Raw genomic sequence first — 22,227 nt, 5'->3', positions numbered from 1 at the left:
GAGCCACCAGCACTAGCGTGCCGCCGTCCTGCTTGAATTTCCGCAGAACCCGAGGAAGTAGGGATATCGGAGGAAACAGATACGCCAGGTGAAACGTCCATTTCACCGACAGCGCGTCTACCAGACAGGCGCCTGCGTCTCTTGTCCTTGACCCGTAAACGGGCAACTTGTGACTGTGACGGGAGGCCATCAAGTCCAGTTCCGGCAGCCCCCATCTGTCCACGAGTAGCTGAAATACCTCTGGGTGAAGCGACCATTCCCCGGGATGCACGTCATGACGGCTGAGGAAGTCCACCTCCCAATTGATGACTCCGGGAATGAAGACTGCCGAGATCGCTGGAATGTGACACTCCGCCCAAGCAAGAATGCGAGACACCGCCGACATCGCTGCCCGACTGCGAGTTCCTCCTTGGTGGTTGATATACGCCACCGTGGTGGCATTGTCGGACTGCACCTGAACCGCCCTTCCGTGAAGAGCGTGGCCGGACGACTGCAGGGCCCTGTATACCACCCGCAGTTCCAGGATGTTGATGGGGAGAAGTGCTTCTTCCGCAGACCAAAGACCCTGAAGCGACAATGAGCCGGTCACTGCCCCCCAACCCCAGAGACTGGCATCCGTCGTGAGCAGGACCCAGTCCGGGATCCAAAAGGGGCGCCCCTCGACCAGATGAGCTGTCTGAAGCCACCAAGCCAAAGACTGCCGAACCTCCGGGGACAACACCAGCATCTGAGAGCGGATCCGGTGAGGTAACCCGTTCCATTCCGATAGAATCAGCCCCTGCAGGGGCCGGGAATGGAACTGGGCAAATTCCACCATGTCGAACGTCGACACCATGGACCCCAGAACTCTCATAGCCGAATGGACCGACAGGCGGCAACTGCTCAGGCAACTGTGTATCCGCAGCTGTAGGGAGGAGACCTTCTCCGGGGTCAGGAAGATCCGTTGCTGACGAGAATCCAGCAGGGCTCCCAAATGAACCATCCACTGTGACGGAATCAGGGAGGACTTTTTCCAATTTATCAACCACCCGTGCGCTTGCAGGCAAGCGATCGTCAGGTGGAGATGTTGAAGCTGTACCTCCGGGGAGCTCGCCAGCAACAGGAGGTCGTCCAGAAACGGCAGCAGCCGTACATTCTGGTTCCGAAGATGTGCGGCCATGACCGCCATAATCTTTGTGAAAACCCTCGGTGCCATGGAGAGGCCAAAGGGTAGTGCCCGGAACTGATAATGATGCTGAAGGATAGCAAACCGCAGATACCGCTGATGCGAAGGTGCTGTCGCAACATAGAAGTAGGTGTCCTGGATATCCAGGGACACCATGTAATCCCCAGGTTCCATCGCCAGAATGATGGAACGTAACGTTTCCATCCTGAACTTGGGAACTCTGAGGCATTTGTTCAGAGACTTCAAGTTGAGGATAGGGCGATGAACAGTCTGATGCTGCCGCTCTGAAGATAGTAAAAAAATAAAATAATAAAATCTTCTTTTAAAAATAAAAATAAAGCTATGGGGCTGCTTATGCAGCCCCACTGCCCAGGGTGACCCGACTCCGGCCGGGCACCAACTAAAACTGAGGTGCCTGTGGCTCGGGGGCGGGGTATAGAGGAGGACGGACCCAAGTGCATCCTGGGAGCAGCAAAGCTTTAACTGCGTGGTCCCATGGATCCAGATCCAGCTATACCCCCAAGGTCAACCCTGTGGACGCCCTATGGACCCTGAAGTAGAAAAGGGGGGTGAATTTCGGAGCAAACCATTGCTTCTGACTAACGGGGGGGGGGGGCGCTTCAGCTGAGGATGCAGCAGCTATCGCAGCTGATAACATGTTAGCAGCTGTGATAGTTGTGATACGGTAATGCAGCAGGACGCGTCACGCCTCCTGTGTGCATTACGGAGCTGAGCTGCGTCTTCGCACGTAGCATCGAATCATCTAGGCTACCATCGTCTGAGAGACCACTGGGTCACGCAAGCCGGCCGCCACAGATGAGTAAAAGAGGCCTGGAAATGTCTCCGGCAGAGATCCTGGACTCTCCATCCCCCCCAACAGCTATGACACGCCTCCGTTTTGGGAAACGGAAACTGTCGCCGCCCCCTCCCTGCCCAGAAACGGCAGCAGACTGTCAATCACTGACAGTCTGCTGCCGGACCGCTTTCGGGATTGTAGACCTGGTATGGCGCACGCGCAGATTCCCGATAGTCAGGATTCTGCAATCAGCACTGGAGAAGAGGTGTAATTTCGTGTCAGATAAACCCACAAAGTTCTCTAAACTTGATTTCTGAGTAAAGTATACTCTGTTCCAGTGGTTCCCAAACATTGTTGGATCACGGAGCCCGAGAGTAGCAGCATATATACAGAGATATTCAGAGATGACCCAGTGTGAAAGTCTTATTGTCTCCTGGTCATTGTGTAATGGTTTGGCAATGGTGCAGAAGTGCAAAGATTAGATTTTAAAATGATACAAGTCTCAAATTTTTTTATTGAGAATTTTTGGGGGATTTTGTAGTACATTTTGTATCACCGGTAGCAGGATACGTTAAAACAAATATTATATTTATAGCGAGGATAGTAAAAACATATCATCAGTAGCACTCAGAACAGTTAGCTCATGGTAAAAAACAAGATACTGAATAAAAAAATAAATAAATAAATAAATAATAATAACAATAATAAATAAGAAAATATATATATATATATATATATATATATATATACACATATACATATATATATAAAACTTTTCAAGGTTTACTCAACAGTGGCTGTGTAACTTCATACTGTGGTTGAAGGTTTTGACAGCAATGCCATCTAGTGGCTAAAATAAGTTATGGCAATATGTACTCATAGTAGCACCGAATACAGAAGTTACCAATTATGATGTCAGATGCAATAGGCAAGTTAGCATCTATAAGATTACTAAGTTATATGTATCTAATTAAACAGGGTCATGCTATGTTTCTCCTCTGATCTTTCCAGCACCAAAGCTTTTGAACTCCACCTAGAAAGTTTCAAAAGTTCCTCGTTTCAATTCCTAGAGTTTAAAAGCATTGAACTAGAGCAGACCGCTGATGTTATAGTAAGCAGCCAGGTCCACAATCTGTTGCTAGCAGAAACTTAGAAAGGTTCGGGCTGAGGGGGGAATCTGCACAGACCAAAGATTTTCTAGTATAAAAAAAAAAAAAAAAAAAAAATCAATTAAAGCCTGACCCACAAAGAGGATGAAACAATTACTATTCCATCGGAGCCGGCTTATCGCACACATCCTGATGTGGTCTGCAGAATGCAATCTGGTGCCACATTTAGAAGACAAACCATGCAGAGCACATGTGTTCACCATAGATCAGGCTGAATGAACATTTTGATAATATTATGAAAGGCTTAATTCTGCGACCCAGCTGCCAAACATCTTATTATAAACATATTCCTTCTTTAATGTGTATAGGCATCTCAACGCAGTCTAACAATCTTTTATAGATTTCAAAGTTAAACAGATCTCTTTTGTGTGCCGACTTGACAAGTGCGGTAACTGAAATAAATGCCATATATTATTATGGAGTTCTGCTGCACATATTATTCCCATATGTACTATTGGAGGGGTTTAAAAAGCAACATATAACTTGGGGTTTAAACATGAAACATTAGGGTTTTACAAAGCTCAGCTTGCCATACGGCATACAATTATTGTTCTGGATACAGAAATACAAGGACTTTCTAATGTCACCTACTTACCTTCTTTCCAATCTTCTCTGACTTCCTTGGTGCCCTCATTATTCTCTGTGGCTGGAATATCATACAACTCATTTTGAAATTCATCATCCATTTCTGCATTAAAAAAAAAAAAAAAAAAAAGAACATGAACACTATATTTTAATGCAGATAACTCCGAGGCAAGAGGAACAGGATGAGAACCCATTGGTATCTTCACAATATGAAACACTACTAATTTGTCTACAGTATTTGCCTTTGTTAAATTCACAAACCAATCACTCATTTATCTACCAAAGGGCTGGTACACAAACTACTTGAAAAACAGAGTAAGTTAAAAGAAATCCTCGTCTGCGATACCGAAGCCTGTAGATACAGTGGATAACGAAATCTAAAGCCAAGTTTTTAGAGCTTAGTACATTGGACAGTTTTGCGGTCCTCAGGAAACAGAGGGACTGTCGCAGATATCTCATATCTTCTGCAGCACCCTCATAATAAATAGTAGAGATGTGCACGGACCCTCCTGTATAGGTTTTGGCAAAACCACCCTTGGCTACAGGGAGCTGACTGGCTAAACTAAGAGACAGAGCAGCAGCACAAACACGACAGTTTAAAAAAATAATACAGGAAACATAGTGGCACTGCAGACACAGACTCCTAACCATCGGAGATGTACATTCATCAACGGATGAACGTACATCTTTGAATCAGGATCTCAGGAGCGAGAAGGTGTTGTATGCAAGGTTACAGAAGATGCCCGACTGTGTTTGGCCCCGAAAACTGCAATAGGTATTCTAGGGCATGAAACAACAATAGCTGGACCACTACTCGCAATGGAAGTCCATGATCTGTGCCTTTCCTTGCCACTGCGTATGGTGTATGGCATATTGGCAATTTTACGTTTTTCAGCTGTAAATTTTCCCTCTATTGTTAGAAGTGATGTTTTTTTTTTAACATTTTTAAATATTGTTAAGCTTTCAGGTGCCCTTACTTAAACCTTCTTTCCCCTTGACCACCTTTAGTAGATGTTGAAGTACTATGACTGGCATTAGCCGCAGCACTAGTACTGGGTTGCTGATCCTGCTCTTCTATCAACTGATCCATGATTGGTTTTATTATTTTTCTTACACCGGCAAAGAAATTATTTTACATTTGAGAATTGTTTTGAGGTGCAGGTGATGGGGGGGGGGGGGGGGGGGGATACCACTGCACACAGCATCACTTGCACTGGAAGGAAGACACACTATGCTATTTTTTTTTTTTAATTATTATTTGTTTTTTTTGTTACACAAACACTAGCAATTGTTTCCGCGCACTAGGGGGAACAGGTCTCCTGTGCAAGAAGTATTTTGGGGTGCAGATGATAAGGGGGGTACCACTTCAAAACAGAACACTGTCACTCGTCTCAACACACACTTCTTGAAATACACTATATTTTTTAATTCAATTAGAAAAGACTGCAGTTTTTTTATTTTAGGCAACAGGAAAAAAAAAATTTTTTTTTGCAATTTTTTTTTTAGAACAGGAAAAAAGTAAAAACAGTCTTCTTGGGGTGCAGAAGCCTCAGACACAGTACAGTATTTTTTTGGACAGATAAACAATTTAGTATACTGCAGTGATAGATTTCCTAGAGAAAAAAAAAGTGTAGGTTCACTTTGACAAACAACACACATACACTGACAATGACGCCTGCAATCACATTTTCCAAGCTACTACTACTACTAGTATCAATTATAAAAACTATTTCCTACCTAAACTACTCCCAATAGCGATGGTGTGCTAATGGTTTTTTTTATTCCCACAACTACAGCCCACAGTCCCACACCCCCTCCCTCCGCTCTCCTGTGTACAATGGCGCCCAATCATGAGGGAGAGACTTTTATATTCAATCTAAAACACGTGAGATCCGACGCCGGGAAGATGACGTTGTGCCTCCTTTTGGGATCCGAACTTGGCGGGAAGACCAGAGCCTGGACTCGAATCCACTCGTAACCCCTACGTTCGGATTCCGTGAAAAACGATCCGCCCGTCTCTAATAAGTAGCCCTCATACTTATATAATACGGTCACTGGATTGACTGCAAAAGCTACTTTAATAAATAGGATTCTTAATGGGTGCCCACAAAAAACACCATTATATTATCCGTAGTATTAACATTTCTGTGCAAAATTTTTAACCAGACACAAAGTAAAGCAAAATCAACGCTTCTAGGAATGTGTGTGTGTGTGTGTGTGTGTGTGTGTGTGTGTGTGTGTGTGTGTGTGTGTGTGTGTGTGTGTGTGTGTGTGTGTGTGTGTGTGTGTGTGTGTGTGTGTGTGTGTGTGTGTGTGTGTGTGTGTGTGTAGGTCCATTTGCTTACATCATTTCTATCTGTATATGAGCCCTAAAGCTATTAAAGGCTCACAGACCAAACATCAGGAATCCTTAGGTAGTTGGTCCTGTGGTTCCGTAGTTCTGCCTACCTGTTACTGACCTTGTTTGTTCTCTAGCCATCCCTGCTTGCTTGTAACCCTGACAATTGTCTCGTATACGGCCTTAATCTGTGCTGCTTGTCCTGACCACTAGCTTGTCCACAATTGTATCTCATTTCTCATCTGTCTCTTGTGAGCTGCTGCCTAGTGTGGATCCTCTAACAAAGTTCATCAATCCCTGGTAAACACTGGACACTCATTACACTCTTTTCTCAGTTAAAGGTCAGCACCAACTATTAGTGTCAATGGGAATTCACAACTAACACTGATGGCAGTAACTAAATTATCACTGGTAAAGACACCCGGGCATATTTACCATTGGCCAGTTTGTCAAAGCGATTATCATGTATCAATATGAAATCAGGTTTGTTTAGATTTATTCATATTGCCGTTTTAAAACTATTGGTCAAATCGCTTTGACATCACACCCGATAGTTAATATACCCCTTATGTAATAAGTACAGGTGTGCAAGAGACACAATAGATTTTTGAAGTTTTATTTAGAAATGTATCACATATATACTCTTTGATTAAGCTATAATAAAACAAACATACAAACATTTGTGTACACTAAAAATATACTTTTAATCAAATATTTCCTACCGGGTTCCTCTGGTGATTGGGTCAGAGCTCCTGTGATCATTTCTTTGTACCTTTCTGAGCTGATCTCTGGGGTCTTCTCTCCTTCAGGAGAACTCATTTGCTCATCATCTGAATCCATAATTACATCCCACTGTTGTTCAGAATGTATATATAAAGAATTAATAAATAAATGGACAATATAGCATTTACACGCACAAAGCTTCAGTCAGATCCCAGTTATTATTTGAGACTGGTGAGAATGACCATCCTCCTTTTCCTGTGTAATGAGTGTGAAGGACACCAATATTCAGTTCTATTACACCGGTATATGGAGAGCCTGGCTACAGGGAGATCCCGGATCGGTATATGGAGAGCCTGGCTACGGGGAGATCCCGGATCGGTATATGGAGAGCCTGGCTACGGAGAGATCCCGGATCGGTATATGGAGAGCCTGGCTACAGGGAGATCCCGGATCGGTATATGGAGAGCCTGGCTACAGGGAGATCCCGGATCGGTATATGGAGAGCCTGGCTACAGGGAGATCCCGGATCGGTATATGGAGAGCCTGGCTACAGGGAGATCCCGGATCGGTATATGGAGAGCCTGGCTACAGGGAGATCCCGGATCGGTATATGGAGAGCCTGGCTACAGGGAGATCCCGGATCGGTATATGGAGAGCCTGGCTACAGGGAGATCCCGGATCGGTATATGGAGAGCCTGGCTACAGGGAGATCCCGGATCGGTATATGGAGAGCCTGGCTACAGGGAGATCCGGATCGGTATATGGAGAGCCTGGCTACAGGGAGATCCCGGATCGGTATATGGAGAGCCTGGCTACAGGGAGATCCCGGATCGGTATATGGAGAGCCTGGCTACAGGGAGATCCCGGATCGGTATATGGAGAGCCTGGCTACAGGGAGATCCCGGATCGGTATATGGAGAGCCTGGCTACAGGGAGATCCCGGATCGGTATATGGAGAGCCTGGCTACAGGGAGATCCCGGATCGGTATATGGAGAGCCTGGCTACAGGGAGATCCCGGATCGGTATATGGAGAGCCTGGCTACAGGGAGATCCCGGATCGGTATATGGAGAGCCTGGCTACAGGGAGATCCCGGATCGGTATATGGAGAGCCTGGCTACAGGGAGATCCCGGATCGGTATATGGAGAGCCTGGCTACAGGGAGATCCCGGATCGGTATATGGAGAGCCTGGCTACAGGGAGATCCCGGATCGGTATATGGAGAGCCTGGCTACATGGAGATCCCGGATCGGTATATTAAAATCCAGCTACGGGGAGATCCCGGATCGGTATATGGAGAGTCTGGCTACGGGGAGATCCTGGATAGGTATATGGAGAGCCTGGCTACAGGATGATCCTGGATAGGTATATGGAGAGCCTGGCTACGGGATGATCCTGGATAGGTATATGGAGAGCATGGCTACAGGGAGATCCCAGATCGGTATATGGAGAACCTGGCTACAGGGAGATCCTGGATAGGTATATGGAGAGCCTGGCTATGGGGAGATCCTGGATCAGTATATGGAGAGCCTGGCTATGAAGAGATCCTGGATCGGTATATTAAAATCCAGCTACGGGGAGATCTCGGATCGGTATATGGAAAGCCTGCTAAGGAGAGATCCGGATCGGTATGAGGACAGCCTGGCTACAAGGAGATCCGGGATCGTTATATGGATAGCCTGGCTATGGGGAGATCCCAGATCAGTATGTGGAGAACCTGGATCGGTATATTAAAATCCGGCTACGGGGAGATCCCAGAGTGGTATGTGGAGAACCTGGCTACGGGGAGATCCCGAATCGATATATGGAGAGCCTGGCTACAGGGAGATCCGGATCGGTATATGGATAGCCTGGCTACGGGGAGGATCTCGGATCAGTATGTGGAGAGCGTTGCTACGGGAAGATACCGGATCGGTATATGGAGAGCCTGACTCCGAGGAGATCCCGGATCGGTATATGAAGAGCCTGGCTACGGGAGAGCCCGGGCTCAGTAGAGATGCAGGGAGAAAAGCAAAGGCTCCTTTTTTTTTTTTTTTTACTTTGGACCAACCATGATCTACCCATAAGGACTAGCCCATATAAGTTCCATGATACATCCTCCTTGACAGCACCACCAAGGCAATGTTCCGTCCCCACATGTGAGGGACAAGAATCATTAACATTCAAAAGTCCTGTATCCTTACATCCATGACATTTTATTACCATTTACATTTATAGCACTTTTCTGTATTTAAAGAACCGATACAATTTTGATTAGACGAATTTCCTTTAGAATAGATTGTGCAGATGCTGATTTCTGTTTGCGGAACGTATCATCACTGCAACCGTGCATACATACGTACGGGCAATGCAAAGTCGCATCTTCACTGACCACTGAAGACACAGAACTGGGCTGTAAAGGCTGCTCTCAGGGAGGCAAAAGTCAGTGTAGTGGTGTAGACAGAACTGCGGGCAATGCAGAGTTGGACGTAAGTGCATCATATGCAACAAATATAGGTTGCAGCACGTGCGCCCAGATAATGTTGGGCACACTGCAACGATGTGCACAAAGCTGGAGAATACACATATACATTTCCATGCATGCGATAAAGGAGTATATAAGGCAATTTGCGTTCCAGTCTGCATATATGCACTTAAAGTATATATTCTTTTAATACAATAACTATACAGAAACATTGCAAAACACTTTTCACCAATAACGGGTATTTGTTCATCTGTAGGCTCTTCAACTTCAATACTTTTGCCAAATCATATCCTCACAATGACAGAACAGATAAGATAATATACAACATCCACTTTTACCTGTGAAACCACAGACTCTGGAGTCAGCACTTCCAAAGATCGCACTGTTGAATTTATTTTCGGTTTATCCACTTGGAAAGAACCTGAGATGCGACTTCCAGGACGGGACCGAGACCCTGAGGCGGGTCTGGAAATGTCATCCAGGCTTCCTTTCACTATATCCATCTCCAGCAAGTAGGTGTCAGCTAAAAGGAATTAACTAGATGAGAAAGTTGTATTCATTTATCTAATGCTGGGCATACACTATACAATTATCTGTCTGGTTGGAATGAAAACCTGGTAATGTATGGGAGCAAATGACAATCGAACATTTGTTTACAAACACTGGCTCAGCCAAACTGACTGAATAAAACACATTTAACCAATTTGAACAATCGTTTTTGTCTGTTTTCCGTTGTTTAAAACCATATAATCGATTGTCATTTCCTCCCATACATTACCAGGTTTTCATTCCAAACAGCCAGATTGGACAGATAATTGTATATTGTATGCCCAGCATAAGTAACATTAACCTAGATCAGTGATTCCCAACCTCGGTCCTCAAGGCACACTAATGCTGGCCATACAGGGGACGATTTTTAAACACGATTTTGGCAGCTTCTACAGGTTGGTCAGACCAGTCGTTTAAAAATAGTTGTATTTTGAGTCTTCTGCGACCCCAATGCGCGTCCCCGCCGAAGTCTAGTTGGATCGCAGATCAGATGGTTTTGCAGAGAGATCTCAACTGCTCATGTACGATGTGATACACTTCTATGCATCTTATCCTATGATCTTAATGATCAATTGTACACCATTTGACCACATCTTATGAAGAATTTCAAGGGAAATCGTACAACTGATCTTACCAACTTTGAATCTCACCGTATATGGGGTCCTTAACAGTCCTGGTTTTAATTATATCCATGATTGTGCACAGATGGTTAAATCAAAATAACTGAGGTACTAAGTCACTTATGCTCAGGTATGGCTTTCCCTAAAACCTGGACTGTTAGTGTGCCTTGAGGACCGTGGTTGGGAACCCTTGACCTAGAAGTGCATTCACAATGATAGGCCGACCTGTAGCCAAATGGTACATTCAAATGTTCACAACACAGAAGATGACAGCACTACACGTGAAAGAAACAGCAAATGAATATAGTAAATAAAAGTCTATATGAAACAAAGTGTACAGGCTACATTTACCAAGTGGCAAGATTCCAAAAGCACCGATGGACAGCGACATTGCAAGATTTAAAATGATGATAATATCAAATGTGATGGTTTTGCATTTAATATTAATTTCCATTTTAAATCCAGGGGGCAAAACTGCTGATAATTGTCTGCTTTGAAAACCAGCCGCTTAGTAAATATAGCCTTATACTGTATGTGTAACTTGTATCTTGTACAGCTCAACTTAATACAAATTAAAGATATTATTACACTGTGGCTCCTTAAACACAAATACTGCTGCTACTACTACTACTACTAATACTAATAATTTGGAAGGAAAAGGAATGGGGTGGCCTGGAACAGCTGCATGTGTATCTCATGTCATTCTGTATATGATGAATGATGAATGTTATTTGATAATATTTCATAAACAATTTTGAATAAAATTTAAATTAAAATATTAACCCTTACAGCATACAAGTGATAACTGGGAGGACGCAGCTGCTGTAATTAGACATTGTATAAAAAGAGAACAGCAGAAGCGGCTACAAAAGCTATTACTGACCACTCAGGTTATATTTTACAGACCAGACACGTAAAACAGAGGCTATGTCTGGCTGCTAGTACTGCATGCCTGTGCACCTTACTACAGGGCGGCCATCTCCCCCATCTGTTACCACAATGGCAGCTGCTGCAGAACTGCAAGTCACAGCGTGTCTGCATCTGTGGCTAATGTCCGTGACGTCACCCGCCGAGCCGTGACGTCACTTCCTTACAGCTGACCACATGCCCACTGTCACATGTCACACCTGGACTCACCGACCAATGCACTTACCGCAGCCCAATGTTAGCAGCAGCGTCCGCCGTTGCTAGGTTACCGGCCTCCATTGATTCTTGCTCAGCCAGTGCCACGTGATACGGCTACGGTGGCCGGCGTGGCTCATGTCATGGGTAGCAGATACGCAGCACAGACTGGTATTTGTAATGGTAGAGCTGGGCAGGTAGTGTGACATGATGTAACATGCTCCTATCCTATGATCTATTCTATAATACAGGCCTGGCTAACCTCTGTGGCTCTCCAGCTGTTGTGAAACTACAAGTCCCATCATGCCCTGCCACAATTTTGTTATTAGGGAATGCAAAAAACTGTGGCAGGGCATAATGGGATATGTAGTTTTACAACAGCTAGAGCGCCACAGGTTAGCCAGGCCTGCTATAATATCTCTGCAGTATACCTTGTAGTCCAAGTGACGTATTGCTACATGCATGCAGTCTGTAAATTGTCATTATTATTTGTAACCCTTCTTTGTATCCATGGTCATTACTTTGGGGCTCGATTCTTGAGCTGGGTACTGCACACTAGTTGATGTGTGTACCCAGCGATGCGACGCCCAATATATTGGGTGGTCGGTAAACAGTGCACGATGCGGTGACCCACCGCCCAATATGTTGGGCACCGGCTCCATCCACCATGACAGAGTCAGCATCTGGGTCTGTCCATCAGCCCTACATGCACGACCCGCGGGAGCTCGCATGTTCTCAAATAGTGGCTACACGCTGGCCAATGTGGACGATATGTAAGCCTGATCTGCGGGATGGGGCGACTTATCATCTAGTGTGTGCCCAGCATTAGTTGGACGTGAATGCAGGCGCAGCTGAGATTCCTTTTGGATTCAGTGTTGCAATAATATGTCAGTGCTGGTCGCAGTCTTCCCCTTCTGTAATTGTGGCAGCCGGAGATTGCAGGCCCTGAGACGCTCACTTTCAATGTCTGTGGACAGTGGATATCCGCCGGTGTAGGCACACACTCCATCCTCAGTGCACCATTGCCATGTCCATTGACAAATAAGCAGCGCTATGGGTGGTGCTGTGTCTCCTTCCGGACTTTCTCTAGTCATGTTCTCTGTGGCTGCGGCCATGCGTATCAGAGTGCAGCCATGTTCACTAACACCACGTTCATGACACGCCCATTACGCTCTCATAATACACTCATGGCACTCCCATAACACACCATGACAATCCCATAACACGCCCATTACACTATCATAACACACCATGACAATCCCATAACACACCATGACACACCCATTACACTACCATAACACACCATGACAATCCCATAACATGCCCATAACACACCCATTACACTACCATAACACACCATGACAATCCCATAACATGCCCATAACACAACCATGACACTCCCATAACACACCATGACAATCCCATAACATGCCCATAACACACCCATGACACTCCCATAACACCCCTATTACACTACCATAACACACCATGATATGCCCATAACATGCCCATGGCACTCCTATAACACACCATAACACGCCCATTACACACCATGATATGCCCATGGCACTCCCATAACACACCATGCTATGCCCATAACATGCCCATGGCACTCCCATAACACTACCATGACACTCCCATAACACACCATGACACTCCTCATAGTAGCAATAGACTATCTGTATATGAGATAATATCAGTGACATTTTCTTTTCTATCTTTTCAATGTTTTGGAACCTGGTAATGTCATACGTGTATGAAAACTAAAAAACAAACATATATATAATATTATATAAGGTACCAATATTTAATGTTACAAACCACAGTTTTAGTCCTGACCAGTTTTGTCTATATTGTACAGGTGATGCTGATGGTTCACCCTCTTCTAATCTTCGTTCTGCTTCCTATAGTCGTAAACACTAGTGACCCAGAGATGCGTCGGGTAAGTTACAGTACAGTTTGCTTCGAACTACAGATATTGCCTACCTGACAAAAGAGACTCAGGAACTTTTCAAAAAAACACATACATCTAAAACCCATATATAGGCCATAATATAACATATATCAGACACAGTAATTGGCACGCATATCCCCATACCATAGAGCGCTTAATCTCTCTTTTACCATTGTTTTTATTTGTGTGTGGGGGACTGACGGACGGACGGACGGATATATTTTCAAGATCAATGTGTAAATGTATAATATTTATATTATCAATTACTGCATGTCCATTTAAAAAGATACTTCCACAACTTGGCCTCTGTGGATGAGGCTCAGTCACTAATGGTCTGCATTTAGTAGGTACCAAACCTTGCACTTTATTACACGCATTATTTGCACAAGGGATCAGTGAAACCTGTGGGTCATTTACATAGTCTGTTTGAACATTTGGAAGCTCATTATGCATTTTGTATTTATATTTTGTGTTTTGTCAAAAAAAAATTCAACTTAATTAAACAAGCTAAGTTTGCTACATTGACATTTATTTTTATGTTTATGATAACTTTTTGCACTAAACACTTTTCTGCATATGTAATAATTTCCACATTGTTAATACGCCAGTCGCTAAAGACCACATACACGTACGCATACAAAATAAATATTATTTAAAATAATTGATTGCTGCTTCTAATATGGTAATTCTGTTGATATCAAAGGAAGCCAAAATCACTAAAAGGACTCATTGAATGAATCAGCAAATCCAGGAGACCAAATACTTGATTATAGAAATGGGAGAATCAGACATCCCTGTTTAATGTAAACTGTATATAAGGTATATTCAAAATCATAAACAGACAAAACTTGGTAATTAATTGAAAGTTCTGAGTAATTGCTGATGTATTACTAGATAGATTCAGAGTAATCAGGATAATAAACAATCACAATTAGAGGTGGATAGAAAGTTGTAAAGAAAATTCCAAAGTACTCCTTGCAATAAGAGATCAGTGGGAGTGGCTGTATTCAGGCTTACCCATAGCTGCACTGCTCAGCCGGGGTGTGCCTACCAGGCTGGTAAGGATATCAGTTGCTGCAGCCGATCCATAACCAGTGTGGTGTGCTTGTGGCCAACAGAATACTTGGTGTTTCCAGAACTTGACCGTAGTAAGCAGCCTCAGTCCACTGTGTGCATGTTGTATGTTGTTCTCTCAGCGCTGATGTATTAAAACCGCAGGAACGAAGTATGGCCGCAGTCCTCCAGATGTGGATGTGTTCAAGGGATTAGTAAGGACAGAATCACCAAGCAATATTTAATGATCCAAAGATTGAACCACCCTAACATGTTTCTCTAGGGATGCGGTAAATATCCCGACCGCCGGGATCCCGAAGGAAGTACTGGGGTTAGGAAGAGGGTTAGGTTAGGCACAAAGGGGGAGGGGGGGGAAGTAAGGTTCAGGGTGCAGGGAGAAGGAGGTTAGGTTTAGGCACTAAGGGGGAGGTTAGATTCAGGCCCCGGGGAGGGTTAGGGTAAGGACAGGGGAGGGTTAGGATTCGCACTGACAGGTTTCGTTATCCTAAACCTGTTGGGGTGCCAGTGTCGGGATTCTGACCACCAGCATTCCGTTCCCATCCCGTTTCTCCACCATAATGGATGGTGGCTTCATCAGACGGAAAATTAATGAATGGACTTTAATATTATACGTTATCATATATACAGGGGTGTATCTACCTATTGGCCAGGATGGCACTCACCAGGGGCGCTGACCTTGGGGGGGGGGAGCCATTTGGCTGTGCCACCAGCGGCGAAAGAAGGGGTGAGAGCAGTGGGTGAGGAGGTAGTAAGTGGGTTCTGTGTAATGTACCAGCAGCACTGTGGGAATCTCTATGTGTTGCTGTAGTAGCATAGTGGCGCCAGTCTTCTTCCTACCTCCGGTGACGTCACTGCCGCCGGCCCCTGCAGCCGCTGTGCTGGGAGATCCCTGCTGCATGGAGTTCCCGGTGCCTGCATGGAGCCTGAGCAGTTAAGCAGCTAGGCGGTGGGCGGGGATGCATGGAGGCCGGGAGCACACCCGCCGCACACAGCTGCTGCCGAACAGGTACCAGGGAGGCGGGTCACAAGGACAGGAGCCGGCCTCTCTGTCCTCACTGACAGGTTACAAAGCCATCACATTTTCCGCAAATCTGCTGTTGTGTCCACGCTCCCAGCAGGAGATAAATTTCGCTGGGCTCATTTATCACTAAACGCTGGACGCAGATCTGTCTTCTCTCCCCTTTTGCTGAACAAACAAAAGTCTCCAGCAAAGTGCTCATTCCCCAGCAGTGACAGCTGATAGCTTGGGGCGCTATGGCGGCTCTCGGCTAATTATCATGTGTCGGGGATGCTGTGCTCGGCCCTCCGTGGGTCAGTGACAGGCTCTCCAACATTTCAGAGTCTGAACGCTTTCCCTAAGTGGAAAATATGGAGGGAGTGGGGTGCTAGTCCATTATTTTGCCAGGGGTGCACAGACCCCTAGATACTCCCCTGCATATATAACACTAAAAAGAAAAATAAATGTCCTTTTATGTGGAGTATTTAATTAGGCGGGGGGGTAAAGTGCCTAGTTTTTTGTTATTCATATCTCCATACAGCAGTATCTTGTTTTTTTAATAGTTTTTAAGATAAATGAAGTTTATGTGTAGTAAACTTGTACCTAGATTTAAATTGTTCTATATCCATACACAACCCCAGCAATAGTCCAGTTTGCTTGATCTTGGTGCAACTCCTTAAGCTAATTGCTTGCATTATAGGTACTGCTGCTCCAGAAATCCTAAACAGCGCTCTGAAGTGAATAGCTCCAGGAGCTCCCTCCCTGCGCTATGCAATTCGCTTTGAGTTGAATCGAGCCCAATGTCTACAAAACAGCTGTGACTATTCCACATTGATGTCTGGATAAGCCCATTCCTCACAGTAAATGTTGATCTGCTCCATCATAATGTATTAAGAGCCTTTTTTCTGATTACATGAAATTATTTGCCTCAGCTGAATATTGTATTACATCTTGAGAGTTGCATTGTAATTTGTTCATAATCTGTATATATGCGTGCTAATTTTATAAATTTGTTTCATTGGTATATAATTTGGCACTTCTGAGTGCTTATAATACAGATAGCTGGACTTTTTTTTTATCAACTAAATAGGAAAATATCCCCTTTTTTCATATAGGCCCGCTGCTAATCTAGTCCATTATTACTTTCTGATTACAATCTATGTATATTTCTCATACACTGCACTAGGGTTATTTGTTGTGTGTTTGGTCTTCCGCTCCCTGTTTTCCAACCAATGTGTACTGAATTTTTACTATTTACACAGTATTGTAAATGTATCTGATCTATGTTGATTGTCCCCAACACTAAAGTCAGTTGTCACATGACCCACCAGCTCCTCCATTGTCGCATCCATTTGTATTTGTCATGTCACACAACTACAGCTGAAGTTTTCAAAACAAGATGGCATCACAAAGCCCTGCCCATATTACAGCACCTGACCAATAGGTTTGCCACTCCCATCATTAGCCACACCCATTTAATCACAATAGCTGACATAAGAGAGCGGCATTGTCACATGGGGAAAACTTACCTATGCAGGGGCAGCCTCCTGTCATTAGACATCAGTCACTACCACAGGATGACAGCGACAGGACTTTGCAGATTGAAGACTGGTGAAAGGAGGAGTTCACCCTGCATCAGTTACAGGAGAAGAGGTGCACATTTTTATATATGCAGATAAATACACTGATAAAGAGAGCTCTATCCCAGTGCTATGTCTATGTACTTGATGTATGTGACCTATGACAGGTGTGACCCTTGCTGGGATGCCAGGTTATAAACCAGATGTGTATCAGGCATTACAGTGTGGAACGTATCTTGGTGTTGAAGTTGTTTTTTTAGGAAACTAATACAGGTAATGGTAATGCTCCAGGAGTGAGTCTACATCAGGGATAGGCAATGTGCAGCACTCCAGCTGCTGTGGAACTACACATCCCAGCATGTCCTGCCACGCTATTGTTGTTAGGGTATACTTAAACTGTGGCAGAGCATGCTGGGATGTGTAGTTCCACAGCAGCTTACGTGCCAGATGTTGCCTACTCCTGGTCTAGTTTGTGTCTAAGTACCGTGGCCTTGTTTGGGATGATGGATGTAATACTCTGTATGTTCTTTCTGGCTGGTCTGACTCTGGTTAAGGTGGACAATGCCGGACCTGAAGTACAATAGGTGGCTGCTGTGTGAGATGTTGCTCCTGGTTCGTTGATGCTATTTCTTGGGTTATTACTCAGTATGTGAGATTGGGATGTGACTACAATTGTTTTCCATAGCTGTTTGCTACACTTTCTGATGTGTAATTGTGGTGCTTTGTAAGTTGTACATTTATTAGGGAAAGCAAAGGAAGAGTCTGCACAGGCCATATTATAAATTGGAGACCAACCTTCAGATCAATGACATGCTATTGCAATTGCTGGCCATACACTGGGAGCTCAAACTCGCCATCAGTCAGCCAGACCAATTATTACACATTGCCATACACTGGCAGATAATTGGTGTGCCTGCCTGATGGGGAGTATATCCGCTGTCAGATCCCAGCAGCATTTTCGCATAGGTGGTGCATGCTGGAAGATTGCTGATGCCCGATAGACCGATAATTGCTGCTCGGTCGCGGCCATACACTGCAACTACAATTCCGATCAAACGGTTATTGGCTGATTGGGCCGATAATTGTACCCTGTATGGCCTCCATTAGACAGATTGTTTGGTGCTGCTCCTGAGAGTGGATATACATATAAATACAAGGGGAGAGGCAGAGAAATAACTGTATTTGGAGTACACTTGTATTGAATTATAAGAATATTAAATAAAAATTTTTATTAGGTAATAGTTAAAATAATGGTCAGAGCAATGTACAGGGAAATTGTTGCTAGTAATTGCCATCTTTCTCAAGATCATAAGATTATTTAGTGCAGAGGGATAATCTACACTTGGGTTACTGGTAGCACCTCATTAGGGCCTGATTCTGAGTTGGGAGTAAAGCAAGAAGGATCTACAGTAGTACTGTACCTGGACAAACCATGCTGTAATGCTATTGGTGCAAATAAATAATTTTTGCATACAGGATAAATACTGGGTGATTTTGCATGTAGCCCACAAATGCTGGAAAGCTTTATTTTTACACTGCAATTTAGACTTCAGTTTGGACAAAGCCCTCTCACGTCTAATCTCTGTACATTTTACATACAGTATGCCTCTCCTGCAGTGCATCATGGTTTAACCAAAGTACACAGTTACTTGCTCCTTTTTGTTTTATTCCCAACTCAGAATCAGACCCTACGCTTGACTGGCTGATCAGACAAGAATATCAAGGGTTTAATATTAGTGTTATTACATAAAAAATTATTAATTAGATACAGTCGGCACAGTGATCCTGTTCAGTCTTAGTTAATTAATATCTACCCAAGTAACATATAGTAAAATATAACTTTGTCAGCAGCCGTCGACGACCAGGTGATCAAGCTAACAAGCGAAACGCGCGTCCTACAGTGTGCTGCTGACAAGCAGCGCGCACACACACACACACACACAATCAGCTGTCTATACTGGGATTGCTTACCAGGTACTTTTCTTTCCCTCTGCACAGCGCTCTCTCATTTGGGCTGTGTGAGTACCTTCCCCTACAATGCCTATGGTAACAGAGGAGTGAGAAATCTAGGTGCCCAAACAGCAGAAACACTCTCATAATTTTTCTCCAGATAGGGGATGAGAGAGTGGCGATCACCCTGTTTGAACTATAGACAGGCGAAAGCAGAAGTGGATGAAGTGGTTTGGAGCTTTCTTTCTTCTCTTCAATATACATTTTTTTTGCTCTGAGGATTCCCCATGGGTCTTTTTGTTTATTACTTATGATTTTGACCACTCCATCTACCTTATCTGGTGTCAGGTTCAGCGCCGGCGCTGGTGTCCTGGGTCGGCGCCGGCTAAATCCCGAGTTTGATCCGGATTGGAACCCTGTTCCAACTCCGGGTCAGACCCGGAATTTAGGTGTAAAAATGGTATTATTCATTCCGTTTTTTGGAGTGGATATATGCTTTATACCATTCCTTTCTAATTATATTTTCTATTAAAAGTTATATTTTACTATATGTTACTTGGGTATATATTAATTAAGACTGAACAATCTACTATAAAACAGCTATTTAATAAATACTAAATTATCTACTATAAATTAGTAGAAGAGTGCCCCAAAAACCAGGCTTTTGTCTTTTTTGCTTTCTGTGCAAAATATGTGTTGTGTATTACACAAAGTAACTTTGGGAGCACCACCAACCTAAATTTCATCCAAGATGACTTCGATAGATGGATTGTAATATTGGTTGAAGTTAACAGAGGAAGGCAGGCAGGCAGGCAACAAGAGGCCGCCTCTCTCTAGAGAAAGATGAAGGCAGCCAGCAACAGGCCATCTTCCTTCAGGAAGAAGGTAAAAAACAGGATCAGACCACCTTTCAGAATAAGAGAAAAGCAGACAGCAAACAACCAACTTTCTCTGGAAAAAGAGGAAAGTAGACAGAAAATGGTTATCTTTCTGTTAAGGGCTCAGAGTCACTAGTGGGGAAAAGTCCTGCACAGCCTTGAGTGCTGGAATATCTTGGCAAGATGCGGCCGTATAATTGTGATGTGGCCTCTGGGGCTTGTTGCAGCCTCTGGGCTGGTTGAGGCCTGAGGGCCTATGAGTTGAGATGCGGCCTTTGGGCCGGTAACAGCCTCTGAGCTGGTTGAGGCCTGAGGGCCTGAAAGTAGTGATGCGGCCTTTGGGCCAGTAGCAGCCTCTGGGCTGGTTGTTGCCTTGAGGGCAGAAAGACTTGGCAGGTGGATGCTGAGTAGCTACCAGTGCCACCGGGATGACACTGGCGACGGTGCGCTGTATTGCACACTGAGTATTCTGAGTCGCTACCAGCATCGCCGGGATGATGCTGGCGACGGTGTGATCTGATTTAGTCCACGGAAGTCAATGCATGGTCTGAGGGATCCATCTTTTTTCTCCACAAAGAAAAATCCCGCTCCCACTGGGGAGTTAGATGGAGGAATGAAGCCTTTCTCCAGGGCCTCCTGAATATAGTCCTGCATGGCTTTGTCCTCCGGTATGGAAAAGGCATATAATCGGCCTTTGGGAAGTCTGGTACCTGGCAATAAATTAATGGCGCAGTCGAAGGCACGGTGAGGAGGCAGGACATCAGCTTTTTTCTTAGAAAAAACTTCGGCTAGGTCACGGTATGGAGCCGGAATAGAAGGAGCAACCACAGCAGCAGCTAGCCGGATAGGCCGAGACAGACATTGGGAGAAGCATGACGTACCCCATTCCAGAATTTCACCAGTCTGCCACTGGATCACAGGGTTATGCTTCTTCAACCAGGCTAACCCCAAGACCAGCAGCAGACACTGCAAGAGCAAAAAGGAGAGTTCCTCACGATGGAAAGCCCCTACTGACAGCTGCACATGAGAAGTCCGATAGAGCACTGGGATTTTGGAAAGACTGGACCCATCCAATCCAATTACTGACATGGGCGTGGACAATGACAGCGGAGTCAAACCCAGGGTTTGGAAAAAAGACAAATCCATAAAATTGTCCGCTGCACCACTGTCGATAAATGCTGGGACGGAGATCTGTGTGTTGGACAGATGAATGACTACGTGGACCAGGACAGAATTCTCTGGGGAGACAGATGCAAGGCCTAAATGAATCTCCCCAAGTTCACCTAGACCTTGCCTTTTCCCGACTTCAGAGGGCAAAGCTGGGCCATATGACCTTTACCTCCACAGTAAAAGCATAAGCCCAATGAACGTCTCCTGCGTTTCTCCTCGGAGGGAAGGCGATACGCTCCCAGCTGTATGGGTTCATCGAAGTCAGGTGGTGCAGTCCATAATGGAGACCGAGGGGCTCGAGGAAGTAACTTCTTCTCCATTCTGCGTTCCCAAATCCGTCGATCAACACAAATGGCCAGGCTCATGAGATCGTCCAGAGAACTTGGGCATGGATATTGGACCTGGATATCCTTGATTTTGTCTGACAAGCCCCACCGGAACTGACAACACAAAGCCGGATCGTTCCACACAGAATCGACAGCCCATTTGCGGAACTCCATGCAAAAGTCTTCTGCAGCTATATTCTCCTGTTTAAGGGATCTGAGGCTTGCCTCCGCCAAAGCTGCCTTATCTGGGTCATCGTAGAGTAGGCCTAGTGCCTTGAAGAACGCATCAACAGTCAAAAGAGCTGGACTGGAGGTCGGGAGCCCAAAGGCCCAAGTTTGTGGGTCACCTTGCAGCAGGGAAATGACAGTGCCTACTCGCTGTGTCTCTGAACCCGAGGACCTGGGTCAGAGTTTGAAATAGAGCTTGCAGCTCTCTTTGAAATTTAAAAAGTCTTTCTAGTTTCCGGAGAACCGGTCAGGTAGGTTCAGTTTAGGTTCCACTATAGTGGATGCAGTGGCACCACGGGTTTCCTCCACTTGGAGAAACAGTTCCTGCACTTTTTGTGTCAAAATCTGGATCTGACTAGCCAGGATCTGAGCCAGATTCTGGCTGGGGCCCATGATGGAAAAGATCACAAACCCTGCGGATATATAATTTATTTTAGGCCGGTGATAATGTTAAGGGCTCAGGGTCACTAGTGGGGAAAAGTCCTGCACAGCCTTGAGGGCTGGAATATCTTGGCAAGATGCGGCCGTATAATTGTGATG

The 22,227-nt window shown here is 44.8% G+C and overlaps 1 protein-coding gene across 2 annotated transcripts in view; it reads right to left on the bottom strand.

The window, feature by feature from the left end:
* FSIP1 (fibrous sheath interacting protein 1) overlaps positions 1 to 11,493 on the bottom strand; it is a 66,740-nt gene extending 55,247 nt beyond the window's left edge. The window contains exons 1-4 of one of the 2 annotated variants that reach the window (XM_088465343.1): positions 11,404 to 11,493; positions 9,578 to 9,762; positions 6,776 to 6,905; positions 3,726 to 3,818 (exon numbers count right to left, since the gene is read on the bottom strand). In XM_088465343.1, the coding sequence (XP_088321469.1) occupies positions 3,726 to 3,818; positions 6,776 to 6,905; positions 9,578 to 9,762; positions 11,404 to 11,449 (454 nt within the window). In that variant the 5' untranslated portion in view covers positions 11,450 to 11,493. The remainder of the gene's footprint in view (positions 1 to 3,725; positions 3,819 to 6,775; positions 6,906 to 9,577; positions 9,763 to 11,403) is intronic. The other variant, XM_088465342.1, reaches the window with a different exon arrangement.
* Between the last annotated feature and the right edge of the window lie 10,734 nt (positions 11,494 to 22,227).

Source organism: Taudactylus pleione, unplaced genomic scaffold (assembly GCF_031769625.1).
Source record: "Taudactylus pleione unplaced genomic scaffold, aTauple2 ptg001956l, whole genome shotgun sequence".
Classification (NCBI taxonomy): domain Eukaryota; kingdom Metazoa; phylum Chordata; class Amphibia; order Anura; family Myobatrachidae; genus Taudactylus; species Taudactylus pleione.
The sequence above is the reverse complement of the archived record's forward strand: the minus strand, read 5'-3'. Positions and strand labels throughout refer to the sequence as shown.